The sequence below is a fragment of the Corvus hawaiiensis genome, chromosome 6 (assembly GCF_020740725.1).
Source record: "Corvus hawaiiensis isolate bCorHaw1 chromosome 6, bCorHaw1.pri.cur, whole genome shotgun sequence".
In the NCBI taxonomy this organism is placed as follows: domain Eukaryota; kingdom Metazoa; phylum Chordata; class Aves; order Passeriformes; family Corvidae; genus Corvus; species Corvus hawaiiensis.
Genome location: NC_063218.1, coordinates 39,502,762 through 39,511,660, shown reverse-complemented (window position 1 = coordinate 39,511,660; position 8,899 = coordinate 39,502,762). Strand labels below are relative to the sequence as shown.

Below are 8,899 nucleotides of genomic sequence, written 5' to 3'. Positions count from 1 at the left end.
TGGCTGGCCGGGGCGGGGCGCGCTGGGGGCGGCCCCGGAAGCAGCGCGGCGGCGGCAGCGCCATGGCGGCGGCGGCGGCAGTCCCGGCCCGTGCCCGCGGAGCCGGCCTGGTGTGGCGGCTGCGCCTGCTGTGCCAGCGCTACCAGGAGTACGTGAGGCGGCACCCGGCCGCCACGGCCCAGCTGGAGGGCACCGTGCGGGGGCTTTCCTACCTACTGCCAGGTGCGGGAGCGAGGAGGCGGGCAGACCTTCGTCCCTCCGTCTGGGGTCTGGGCCGGGGGGGTGCGGGCACCGGGCCCAGCGAGGAACGGGGGCTCCCCCGGTGCCGGGCGCTCGCTGTAGGTGCTCTCTTCTCTTCGCAGGTCGCTTCTCGGACTCGAACGCGCTGTCGGAGCTGGGTAGGTGGGCAGCGGGGCCGGGGCGGGGGCCCGTGCTGTGCCCTTGCCCGGGTGCATGCGGGTCCACTCCCCGGGTGCTGCTTTTGTCCATGACCGGCTGCATTCTCGAGCAGCTGCTGGGAGGAGTCTGCACGTCTTGCTGCCCTCCTTCCCTCGTCCCCTGTCGGGGACAGAGGCAGCAGGGCCGGTTTGGCTTGCTTTCTGTGCATCCATTCTGCGGTGTTCCCTTCTTTTTCCAGTGTACTCTGCGTCCAACCTCCTAGTGCTGTTAAACGACTGGATTCTCCGAAAGGACCTGCAGCAAAGCCTGCCAGTGGTAAGGCTGGAGTGTGTGGGAGGAGGATTTGGGACACATGCTTTCCTCCTTGCAGGAGCTTTCAGGGAGTGTCAGGAAACTTGACAGGTCTTTGCGGTGGCCTCTCTTTACGGTCGAGTATGTAGAAGCCAGAGGCAACCTCCGAATGCGAGCGAAACAGCAGCCCTGCCCCGTAGGTCCTGGCTTGGAGGCGTGGCCAGACCACTCCCTGGACCACAGAAATCAGGCCCTGATTTTCACCAGAAGCTTCACAGGCTTTCTTGAGAAGCTCAGAACTTGAGCTAGGTAGAGGTGTTGATGAATAAACCATTGCTGTTTACATAGCAGTGGCTCTGGAGCACTGAAGCTCTGATTGCATCTGTCAGACTCTTCCTTTGCATATTCTATTGAGTAAGACAAAGGTAAGCACCTTGCTGCTGTGTCTCTCTTGCATGAGCCCCAGGCCAGCTCCCAGCCTTGTTAGACCCTTTGGGGAATGGGGAAGAGGTTGGTTTTTTCCCAACAAGGCTCTTCTGTTACAAACCTGCGCAGTGTGTGGGTTAGGTGTAGGCATTGGAAGCATTAGGAGCATTAGGCGTGTAACAAAGAGAAATGCAGAAGACTTGCTTCCCTGGTGGTTAAAGTTGAAGAGAATTTCAGCTGTATTGTCTTTATTGATGCTTTTCAGTGGATTAAACCCTGTGGTTGGCAGCAGTAGTAAGTTCCTGTGTGGAGAGCAGAGACCTAGACTAGAAGAGCACCCACTGACTTGGGGTTCATGCCTGAAATCTAGACTGATGCTGTGTTCAGCACGCATTCACTCTGGTGTGCCTGTGGACTCTGGGTCCTCTTCCCTCCACTCCCAAGCATACTCCCTCATCAGCTCTAACCAGAGAAGAGGTTGTCTTGTGTCTCAGCTCTGGGATGAGGGGAAGGAGAGAGTTTTGCTGTGGAGCTCAGGCACAGTGCCACAGCCCAGGAGGCTATCCTGCTGTGTCAGTTGGGGTAGAGGCAATACAAGACACAGATGTGATGGCCTCCCTGGTTTTGGAATAGTGACCCCATGTGATACTGTAATGTCTCAGTCTGCTTCTCCTTGGAGGTAGATAAATAGACTTGTGTGTAGGCTCCAGCTGCAGTGAAGACACTGCTTTTTGTTTCTGGAGCTGTGACTTCCAAGGCCATCTGGTGCTTATTTCTGAGGGTCCCACCAGACTGGGCTGTGCTTCTGCCCTCTTTAACTCCCAAGCAGAACCTGCATCCTGTCCCCCTCCTCCCCTCTGTGTTTTGCAGTCGCTGCCCCAGCAGAAGCTGCTGACCTGGCTGAGTGTGCTAGAATGCGTGGAGGTCTTTGCAGAGATGGGGACAGCCAGGGTGTGGGGGGAGATGGGCCGGTGGACCATCATTGTCCTCATCCAGCTGGCTAAGTAAGTGCTGTGGGCAGAGGGGAAGGGGCAGCATGCGCTCGGAAAGGGGACCTGGAGGGCACTTCATAGTACCCCAGGAACAATCCCACACAGGACTGAGCTGCCAGTCCCTGAGGCTGGGGCAGTTTGGAGCCCCACGGTGTACTGGATGCTGTGCCACAGAAGGGAGCACTTAACACTTTTCACCTTGCCAGTTGCTCTGAGGAGACCTAAGTGTTTCCCTCTTCTGTGGAAGCCATCTCTCCAGTGCAACAGGAGCCCAATTCCATAGTCTGGTATTGAAGACTTCCATGTGTCTGTTCGCAGAGCCATTCTTCGTCTCCTGCTATTGCTGTGGTACAAAGCTGGCATCCAGATGTCTCCTCCCATTGTGCCACTGAACAGGGAGAGGCAACAGCCTCTCCACCCTCAAGGTGAGCCCATGGTGGTGTCATCATTGGCTTGGTGCCTTGCTGAGCCACATGTCTTGTCCTGCTAGAATTACTCGTCAGAGCAGCGGCTTGTGCAGCACATGGAACCGTAAGGTGTCCGTACTCAAGGCTGAGCTGTGTTGAACTTTCCACCCTTTGCAGAGGACGAGTTAGCTTAGTGGCAGGGTTGTCCTGCTATCTTGGAAGGAGGGGATGGAGAAGACTAAGCCAGGAATTTCTGGCTGAACCATGAGTCAGGCTGCATGTACCCTGGTCTGATGATGAGGAAAGAGGCCCTAGGCCTGGGCAATGTCAGGCAGATTTACCTTTTCACCCTCTGCCTACTGTTAGCCCCTGCAGAATTGTCCAGTTTGCACTAAATCAGCCTTTCAGTCTGCTCTTCTTGGTGGCAGCGTAGGGGAGGGTGCTGCTGCCAGCTCTGGGGTGTGAAGCATGTGGCTTTGAAGCCTGACCCCTGTGGCTGTTTTCTTCTGCAGGCATGGAAGACAGCTCCTCAGGGAAGGACCAGACCTATGTTGGCAGGCGTTCCAGCCGTGTTGTGCGCTCACTCCAGAGCAGTAAGTAACCAAGCCTGTTTTCAGCCTGAGCTGTTCCTGCTCTGTGCCTTCATGGATGACATGGGTGTGGTAAAGGGTAGAACCTTGTATTGGGACATATCTTGCCACTCACTGGGCCTACTATGGGTGGGTGGGGGTATGAAAGAAACCAGAGACATGCTGTAAGGCTAGCGCCTAAATTGTGTTTCCTATGTGAGCCGTGCAACAGAGACAACTCTTCATCATGGTTATGCTTTGAGGAGCATGGATCCTACAAGTACCTCTTCGAGCTTTTCTGTTTCACACCTTCACAGTGCAGAAAGCAGGGAAACATGATAGGAAGGTGTCCTGGTTTTGTCTGGGATAGAGTTAGTTTTCTTCCTAGTAACTGGTACAGTGCTAAGTTTTGGGTGTAGTATGAGAGTAATGTTGATAACACACTGATGTAAGTTGTTGAGAAGCAGGGGTTACTCTAAGTCAAGGATTTTTCAGTTTCCTGGGTTCTGCTAGTGAGGAGATGCACAAAAGCTGGGAGGGAGCATAGTCAGGATGGATGGCCTGAACTGGCCAAAAGGATCTTCCATACCATAGAGCATCATTGCCCAGTGTATAAACTGGGGGAGTTGGCTGGGAGGGGCCCGTCGCTGTTTGGGAATGGGATGGGCATCTGTCTGGAGGTGGTGAGCAGTTGTATTGTGCATTAGTTGTGTTTCTTGGGTTTTCTCATCTTCTTTTTCATTCTTGTCATTATTGGGTTTTTGTTGTTGTTGTTGTTGTTATTTTATTTTATTTCAATTATTAAACTGTTCTGTGTCAATGCAGGAGTTTTACCTTTTTCTGATTCTTCTCCCCATCCCACTGGCCGCGGGGGATGAGGGGCTCCAGGTCCACGTGGAGTGAACTAGCAGTCATGTGATATGTAGTTTCCAGCTGGGACAAAGCTTTTATTTGTGTTAGTGACCGGACCTGCTTGTTTCAGCCCCATCCCTGCAGTCCCGGCACTGGGGGTCCCCCCAGCAGAGGGAGGAATCGCAGAGCCGAAGGGCGGAAGAGATGAACCAGCCTCCCACTCCTCTGGGTCTCCAAGAAACCATCGCAGAATCCCTCTACATTACCCGCCCCCTGCTCCACCGTATCCTGCCCTTCTCCGTGCGGGCTCCCGCTGCCCGCGGATGCCGGCAGAGGGTGCTGCGGGCTCGGCCCAGGTGCAGGGCAGTGTCTCGCCGCTCTGTGCCCTGCGCGGCTCTGCTTGGGCCTGGGCCTCGGGACTCTTCCCTTTCTTACACTTCGGTGGGTGGCCTCAACTGCTGGAGCTGTGGGTGCAAGTCCTCCAGCCCTTTTCCCCGGGGCCCCCAGCCCTGCCTTAGGGTGTATTCGCCTGCACTTGGCAGAACTTTTTGGGTACCCAGGAGATTGCTTCTCTGTGTGCCTCTTGTTAGGAATCTTTTAACTCCTTGACCGTGTGTTCCTAGTATTGAGTTTAGGAGTATGGGGCCAGAGATCATGGAAGCCCTGGCTTCTCTCGGCAATCCTGGACATCTCGAGGTCAGTCTGATGAAGAGTCTTTCTTGGTGCTTGGTTGGTGGTGGCTGGGCATCGCACTTCCCCATTCCCCAGTCCTGGGCAGGCCCTACTGAGAAAAATACATACTGGGGCTGGTCCTTAGCTTGGAGATTGACACATCTTCTGCAATGCTTACAGTGCTCTCTGTTCTGAGCTGCTGCGGTCTGCTCTGCATGGAGCTGAGAGTGGAGGGCTTTAGAAACCCACTTTCTTTTCCCTGCTGGCTGCTGTTGCTGTGACTTAGCTTCGTCTGCCCTCTTCCTTCCAGTCTGAGCTTGCTGAGTGATCTGAAAGACCTGAACAGGCGAGAGCGGGTGGAGCTGAGGCGACGAACCATCCTACTGCTGTACTACCTGCTGAGATCTCCTTTCTATGACCGATACTCAGAGTAAGGGGCCCTTGCTGGGCTTTTGCTGAAAATTTCCCTTTTAACTGAAATAGTGTCAGGGGACTGGGTGAGTAGATCTGAAGGTGTGTGGGTGCCTATGACCAGGTTAATCTGAGCCCTTGTGTAACAGCTGCCATTGCTGTTTATCTGTTCAACAGCTGGGGCAGGAGATGTCCAGCTGGACTTGTTCATACTCTCTCCCTTCCTAGGGGCAGGATCCTTCTCCTTCTGCGCTTGTTGGCTGATTATGTGCCTGGAGTTGGCTTCGTCACACGTAAGTGGGTCCCACTTTTATATCCCCATTTTTGTCTGGTGAAGAAAAATGAGGGCTGTTGGGAACATTTATCAGTTGGTTTCCAGTCCAGGGAAGGAATTGGGAAGTCCCTATAGAGGTTAGCACTAGAGCACCCAGTGTTGATGCTTGAGTAATTTTTAAATGCTGAAGGAAAAGATTAATTGCTTCCTGGCTTGAGGACAGTAGTAAACCACTGTGTGCCCTGAGGCTGCAGAGCTCGGTGTCTGCCACCTAGGCCTGTTCTCCTGGGCTTCCTTTCTGCACCTCAGCTGGTGCACCAGGGCCCCACTTTGCAGCCTTGTTCTGAACTCTTTTCCTTGATCCCTAGTCTGCAGTGTGGACGGGAGGGATAAATGGGTGCCTGGAAGTATTGAACCAGGCAGAAACGGACTGTAAATCAAAGGGGCCAAACCAGGTCTGTGTTCTAGTCCTTCACCAGAGGATCCCTTTATTATAGGCCACCATTTCACTTCCCCCCACTCTTCCCCCGATGATGTGACTCCTTTTGTGGAGTGATTCATGGCAGTGATGACATTACATCAGCCTGGCATCATGGGATTGGCCTTTCTTTGGGGAGGTCACAAAGCTGGCTAGCTCAGGAGCCACTTCCTCCAGTTAGTGATTTCAGAGAGGCTTTGGAGCCTGCATTAAGCCCTGTGCAACATAAGCAATTTTGCTCTACAGCAGATGCTTCTGTGTTTGCACCTGCTCACTATTGCTGAGTTATCTTCCCTCTTCCCTGTCACAGCAGTGTCCTCTTGACTCTCTGCATGTGGGTTTTCCCCTTGCACATTGTAGACTCCCTTTCCCACTGAAGCTTGAACATGTCAGCTCAGAGGGAGTGGTTGGTGTCCCACACCATGGCCGTGCTGACCATGTTTCACACCCCTCTTGGTCCTGCTCTGATCTCTGGCACCGCACTGCAGCGTTGCCTCACATCTTGGCAAAAGTAACTGTTCTATTCTTGGGTTCATCTGAGTTGTGTAAATGGAGATTTGGGGTTGTTTGGATCATAATGAGAAGTGGGGATATGCCCCATAGACACACAGCTTTAAATTCTTGCATTTCTTCATGTGATCCTTCTGTTCTCTTGTTTCAGGGCCACTGATGGACTACTTGCCTGCTTGGCAGAAAATCTATTTCTATAACTGGGGCTAATGAGATGATTATTCTCTGCTAAAATCATGGCTGGACATTTTTAAGGAGGGCAAGCAGGCTGGGGAAGGGATGTTGATAATGTCTAATTTTCAGGTAAATCATAAATGAGAAGCTCCTGTTCTGCAGAGTGGGGAGGGGGTCGTATGTGATTTTTTAAACAGATCTAGGTGTGAATGATGGACACTAAATGTGTGGGGAGACCCTGGCCACCTATTTCTCTGGACCATTCTGCGGCTGCAGTGATGGTGATGGGGCAACCTCTTTTTTGAAGCACTTGATTTTTCTTCTTTTGTACAGCTGTGCTATAATAAAGCCAGGCAGTGTAGTGGTTTTTTGGAGAGCATTGTCTCACATGTCAAGGTGCTGAGGTTGACCTGCAACCTGCTTGTGTTGGCTGTGCCTGGCCCATCTGCTTGGAGCAGGTTTGTCTGTCAAATAAACTGACTGACTGGAGAGAACTGAGCTGAAGGGCCTCTCCCTCTTTGCATGGGATCCCCTGTATCTGGTTGCCAGCAGGTCTCTCTCTGTCAGAAAGAGCAGCTTTTGCAGTTGTCTGCCATGGGATACGCTGTCTCTTAGAAGCCTTTTGCTCTGTCCTGTGTCAGGGTGCCAAATGTTGCTCAGCTGATGACTATAGCCTCTGTAATGTCCAGTGCCTGCCTCAGTCCCCAGAGTCCTGGGGTTCCCCTGGGGGTATGCAGAGCTGCAGGGTGCAGGCTGCTTTCCTAGCACCTAATGTGTGTTAAAAGGGTTTGCAGAATGGCTGCCAGCCAGTGCTTGGGGGCTTGGCTAAGGGCAGAGAAGTGATTAATTCAGCAAATACTGCTGTGCCATGTTTAATAACGGGCCCAGGAGGGGCCTGTGTCTCCTAACTGGGGGACAGTTGAGGCACCAGTCTGCAGTGAGCTTCTGTGGAGGCTCCCTTGGCCAGGATGAAAGGTTAGTCAGCTGGTGGCACTGCATTGCCCCACAGGCAGCTGTCTGGGTAGAATGTGTGCCCCAAGTGGGTATCAGGAACATTCCTACCTGAACCATCCCTGAGGGATTCTCAGGCTGCCTCAGCACCTGGCACTGGAAATGTAGTCCTACATGCACATCCCTCATGGGCCACCACAGTTGGGGACCACAGGACTTTGCCAGTTTGAGGGGTCTGTGTTGCCACCTCAGCTGGTAAGGCCCTGCAATATGGTAACAGCAGCATGGAGAAGCCATGGGCAAGGAACTATGCTCCCTTTGCTCAGTCTTTCAGCAAAAAAAGATGCTGAAGTGTTGGCTCCTGGGGCAGGGTGGTACTGATACGAGATGCAAGGGCCTGCTTTTGGAGGGTTCGAGAGGAAGGCACAAGCAGGTGTTGAGGGATAGGGGCAGCCCTGGAGCTGTGGCTATACAGAGGGACAGCACAGTGAAGGCTCAGCAGCTGGCAGGGCCCAGGCAGAGGCAGCCCAGGACCTGAAGGGGACAAGGTAGGAAGGGACAGCAGCATCACCTGGGAGGGGCCATGTCCCCTCCCCCACCCAGCAGGTGTCCTGGGCAACCAGGGTGGCTCCTCTGTGACCTCGCTGCTGTGGAACCAGTGGAACTGGTCAGTGTGCGCCATGCTGTGCTGCCTGCTGCTGCTCGCCCTGCTGCTGGGGGCTGCCCTCCCACAGCCTGCACACCAGAGGTGATGGCACTTCCCCCCTCCTACTCCTCCCTGCCCCGGTACCTGCAGGTACCCCAGGGCCCCTGACATGGGCTGGCACTTGCGGCACCAGGCCTCAAGAGCTGGCCAGACTGGGTGGAAGACGCAGCACATGGGAGCTCTTGTGCCAGCCTGAGTAAGAGCTGTAGGACCTTGGCTCACTCCTGGCCCTGGTTTTCCTCTGTAGGGACAGCTACTCAGTTCCTGAGGATTTCTCTGCTCCCCTGGAGCTTCCACAGAAGCACTTTGGCCTGGTGGATGGTACAGTGCTCTCCTTGCCCTTCTGAACCCCCTTTCCATGCACTCACCCCTCCAGTGGGTGGTTGTCCCTAGCCCTGGGAGCAGCCGAGCCCAGCCTCTGCTGTGCCCGCAGATTACGGCATCAAACCCAAGCAGCCTCGCTTCAGAACGCGGGCGGCGCTGGAGCGGCCGGCGGAGCTGCGCAGAGCTGGCAAAAGCAAGCGCGACGGGCTGGACTTGCTGGAGTACTATGAGGATGTGCGCCTGTGAGCCAGCGTGCCCCCGTGCCCACCACAGCCCAGCAGGTGAGGGCTGGAGCAACAGCTGCCAGAAATCCCTTTGGATCATCATAGGATCTCTGGCCTCCCAGGATTGCAGCCAGGGCTCTTGGACCAATACTGAGAAGCTCCAGCTCCTCTTGGGGTCCCAAGGGAAAGAAGGAGCCAGGGCCCAAACCCCCTGCAGTGGGAAACAAACAGCACAGTAG

The 8,899-nt window shown here is 54.4% G+C and overlaps 2 protein-coding genes across 2 annotated transcripts; both read left to right on the top strand.

Moving 5' to 3' along the window:
• The first annotated feature begins 52 nt into the window (after positions 1-52).
• Positions 53-6,816, top strand: PEX16 (peroxisomal biogenesis factor 16). Its single transcript, XM_048308186.1, has 11 exons — positions 53-222; positions 363-398; positions 638-714; positions 1,987-2,120; positions 2,427-2,533; positions 3,028-3,108; positions 4,067-4,219; positions 4,560-4,632; positions 4,919-5,038; positions 5,248-5,312; positions 6,433-6,816. Exons 1-11 carry the CDS (start codon positions 63-65, stop codon positions 6,489-6,491), a joined length of 1,065 nt encoding a protein of 354 aa, XP_048164143.1. The 5' UTR covers positions 53-62; the 3' UTR covers positions 6,492-6,816.
• A 128-nt stretch (positions 6,817-6,944) lies between these two features.
• C6H11orf94 (chromosome 6 C11orf94 homolog) lies at positions 6,945-8,819 on the top strand. The gene is made up of 3 exons (XM_048308187.1): positions 6,945-8,154; positions 8,360-8,433; positions 8,546-8,819. The coding sequence occupies exons 1-3, from the start codon at positions 8,087-8,089 to the stop codon at positions 8,680-8,682; spliced, it is 279 nt and encodes a 92-aa protein (XP_048164144.1). The 5' UTR covers positions 6,945-8,086; the 3' UTR covers positions 8,683-8,819.
• Positions 8,820-8,899: the final 80 nt, after the last annotated feature.

Bases quoted from the DNA above. Each gene is read 5' to 3' on its own strand.
- C6H11orf94 (XM_048308187.1), top strand. From the start codon at position 8,087: ATGCTGTGCTGCCTGCTGCTGCTCGCCCTGCTGCTGGGGGCTGCCCTC. The intron at 8,155-8,359 runs GTGATGGCACTT...TTTCCTCTGTAG, and splicing joins CCACAGCCTGCACACCAGAG to GGACAGCTACTCAGTTCCTG. The intron at 8,434-8,545 runs GTACAGTGCTCT...CTGTGCCCGCAG, and splicing joins GCACTTTGGCCTGGTGGATG to ATTACGGCATCAAACCCAAG.
- PEX16 (XM_048308186.1), top strand. From the start codon at position 63: ATGGCGGCGGCGGCGGCAGTCCCGGCCCGTGCCCGCGGAGCCGGCCTG. The intron at 4,633-4,918 runs GTCAGTCTGATG...TCTTCCTTCCAG, and splicing joins GCAATCCTGGACATCTCGAG to TCTGAGCTTGCTGAGTGATC. The intron at 5,039-5,247 runs GTAAGGGGCCCT...CTCCCTTCCTAG, and splicing joins TTCTATGACCGATACTCAGA to GGGCAGGATCCTTCTCCTTC.